The sequence below is a fragment of the Emiliania huxleyi genome, assembly GCF_000372725.1.
Source record: "Emiliania huxleyi CCMP1516 chromosome Unknown EMIHUscaffold_184, whole genome shotgun sequence".
Taxonomy (NCBI): domain Eukaryota; phylum Haptophyta; order Isochrysidales; family Noelaerhabdaceae; genus Emiliania; species Emiliania huxleyi.
The window spans coordinates 269,684-272,507 of NW_005200746.1; the positions used below are offsets into that span (position 1 = coordinate 269,684).

The 2,824-nt window shown below is 66.1% G+C and overlaps 1 protein-coding gene across 1 annotated transcript in view; it reads left to right on the forward strand.

Annotated features, from left to right (window-relative positions):
* Nucleotides 1-2,055, forward strand: part of EMIHUDRAFT_365398 (hypothetical protein) — a 2,808-nt gene extending 753 nt beyond the window's left edge. Inside the window, 4 exon segments of the mRNA XM_005782955.1 lie at nt 1-818; nt 864-1,815; nt 1,828-1,907; nt 1,942-2,055. The exon segment at nt 1-818 is cut by the window's left edge and continues 2 nt beyond it. Coding sequence (XP_005783012.1) covers nt 1,089-1,815; nt 1,828-1,880 — 780 coding nt within the window. The 5' untranslated portion in view covers nt 1-818; nt 864-1,088 and the 3' untranslated portion in view covers nt 1,881-1,907; nt 1,942-2,055.
* Nucleotides 2,056-2,824: the final 769 nt, after the last annotated feature.

The window sequence follows — 2,824 nt, forward strand, 5'->3', positions numbered from 1 at the left end:
GCACCGAAACGGCAACAAACTCCAAGGGCGTCAGCTTCCCGAATGCACAGTGCTCCAAGCACCTCGGCCGGGAGATGGGCTTTGGCGTCGCAGGCGAGCTTGCAACCATTGAGATCACCGCAAAGACAATGGCGATGCGCATGCTCAAGCCGGCGACCTTTCGTGCGGACAACGGTATCCTCAACTGCTGCGAAGTTAGTGAGGATCACTCCGACTGCAGACCGTGCGCGAACGTGAGCAGCAACAGCATCGCGAACCCGCGCACCAAGACGCTCCAGCCGGGCGCTGCGCTGACACCGCCGCTGACCTACGAGTACCAGGTCCCGGCGGCAATGCAGCCGCAGCTTTCGTCCTACCAAGGTCAGCGCACGAGCCGCGTGATGAAGGGCATGCACGGCAAGGGCCAGACCTGCCTCGGCGCAAAATTCTCCTTCGGTCCGCTCAGGGAGCTGTATGAACAAAACAAGCAGGAGGGCGAGTCGGGCTTCATCCCCTACGCCATGCGTGTCGGCCTGCTCGACCCAAAGCTGGCCAAATCGGGCGCGACCTTCGACACTCTCGTACGGCTGAGCGGCAACAAGAATTTTACCGTCAAGGACGTGCACGACGTGCGCGTGCGCGGGTTTGCGCTCAAGTTGATGGACGCGGCAAAGCACTTTGAGAGCGACGACGCCGCCTGCGCCAAGGGAAAGGCGTCCAACTGCCAGCTCAAGCTCGCCGACATCCCGGCGTACAACCAGCCGAAGGACGCGCAGCACGTGTTTGGGGACTTCGACTTTACCGCGGCGCAAGAGGAGGGGCACATCGACCTGCTACACGTCGCAATCGGCACCGGCAAGAACTCAGTGGCCACAGAGCACATCGGTGCGTTCAGCACCGCCGGGCCTGATTGCACCGCCGCTTCTTGTGAATCCGCCAAGAACCCGCCCGCAAACATCTTCGTCGCGGCCAACGTCGACAACTACTACAAGGGCTTCGTGCTGGGCGCCCGCCCCGACCCACGCCTCGACGAGCTGACCGACACCTACCAGAACCCGCTCGAGTACGTCTACGGCTCGGCGTCGGCCCTGCGGCTCGGCCCCGGCGCCATGAAGCTGCATTGGGCGGCCTGCCCGGGCGAGCTGACGGAGAAGAAGCAGAACGTTTACCCGGATCCCAAGGTTGATATCGCGAGGGGGAGGATCCCGGCCGCGTGGGAGGACCCCAACTACCAGCTCACCAACCTGCGCGAGACGATCGAGAAGCTCGAGGCGAAGGGCGCAAAGGAGTTCAAGATGTGCGGCTACATCCAGCTGCAGGATGACGCGTGCAGGGATGACATCGAAAACCCCACGAAGCGCTGGCCCACCGAGTCGATCAACGTGTTCGAGCTGAGCTTTCCGCTCCAGGCCGTGCCCGACTACAACACCTTTTGCGACAATACCGTCTTCCAGCCGTACCGCACCATCGCGGAGCACATGCCGCTCGGCTACGTCAATCGCGTCCGCCAGGCGGTCTACCAGTACGCCAATCAGTTCCGCCTCATCCTCAACAACGGGGTGACCCAGACCGAGCACGGCGACTCCATCGGCCAGGCCACATGTCCAATGGGCTACTCTCACATCCCCAAGGGGGGGCGACCCAAGTACCAGGGCCAGCCCATCCTCAGCGCGTCGCAGAAGTTTGAGGTGGATGCTCTCGGCGGGCCGGCGATGCCTGACGCCGGCATCGGCGAGTACCAGCTGGCCGGAGACTCGTCGAGCGGCAGCTGCCGCACCGACAGCGAGTGCAAGCTGGCCTTCGGCGAGGGCTCGTACTGCAAGATTGAGAACCTGGGCTCGTATACGAGCTGCATGGCGGAGAACCTGTGCGTGTGCAAACTACCCGCGCCCAGCGCGTAGTGGTGTGCGAACGCCGCTCACCGGCGCGTGCCCCACCAAATGTGAAATGAGGGGCAACGAGCGCGCGGCCCATTGGTGCGTGGCCATTGGGATGGCCGCAGTGCTCTTGGGGGGATGTTCATTGCAGCACCTCATGTTTACTAGACAGAAGGCTGGAGAAGAAATTTCTTCAAAAAACTCACACAAGAGTCAGTGTGACTGTGAGAGCCACGCGAGCGACGAGCCAGTCCTCCGCCCTCCTCCGCGCTCCGTGAGTGTGTGGCCGCGCAGCCTGCGGGGAGGCTAGTGGGGCCGCCCTCCCCGATATAGGGAAGCATTAGCAGCAAAGAAAGAAACACGCTAGTGCGCCACATCGTCTCGGCCCCGCGCCTCCTACCCCACTACCCACGAAGGTCCTGCGAGGAGCCAATCACTCCGCGCGGCGACCCCACCCCGGCGACCGGCGACCCGAGACACGCCCTCGGCCGCTCCGCGCCCACTCGGCTCACTGCTCGGCTGGCTGCTCCGGCGCCCCGCCCGACGGCGCCATCGTCGGCGTGAAATACTTGGGCGCGTCGCCGCCGCCGCCGCCGCCGCCGCCGCCGCACTCGGCGTGAAGACCTTGAAGGCCGGCCGCGCCGGCGGCGGCGGCATGCGATCGCTATCGGACGGCTCTGGCGCCGCGCCCCCCGCGTTGAAGGTGTCGACGTAGCGCGAGCGCGCCGCGCGCCGGTTCGAGCTCCGCGCCGAGAAGCGCGCAGAGCCGGTCGGCACGGCGGCACCACCCGCGAGCGGTGTCTGCGGCGCCCCGCCCGGCGCAGGCCCGCCCGGCGCGGCCGCTCCGCCGCCAAGGTCGCCTCCACCACCTCCTCCCACGCCTCCTCCTGGCCCGCCGCCCCCGCCCTCCCCGGCGGTGGGCGGCGGCGGCGGCGCCGAGAGGTTCTCCTTGGCCCACTCGTCTGGGT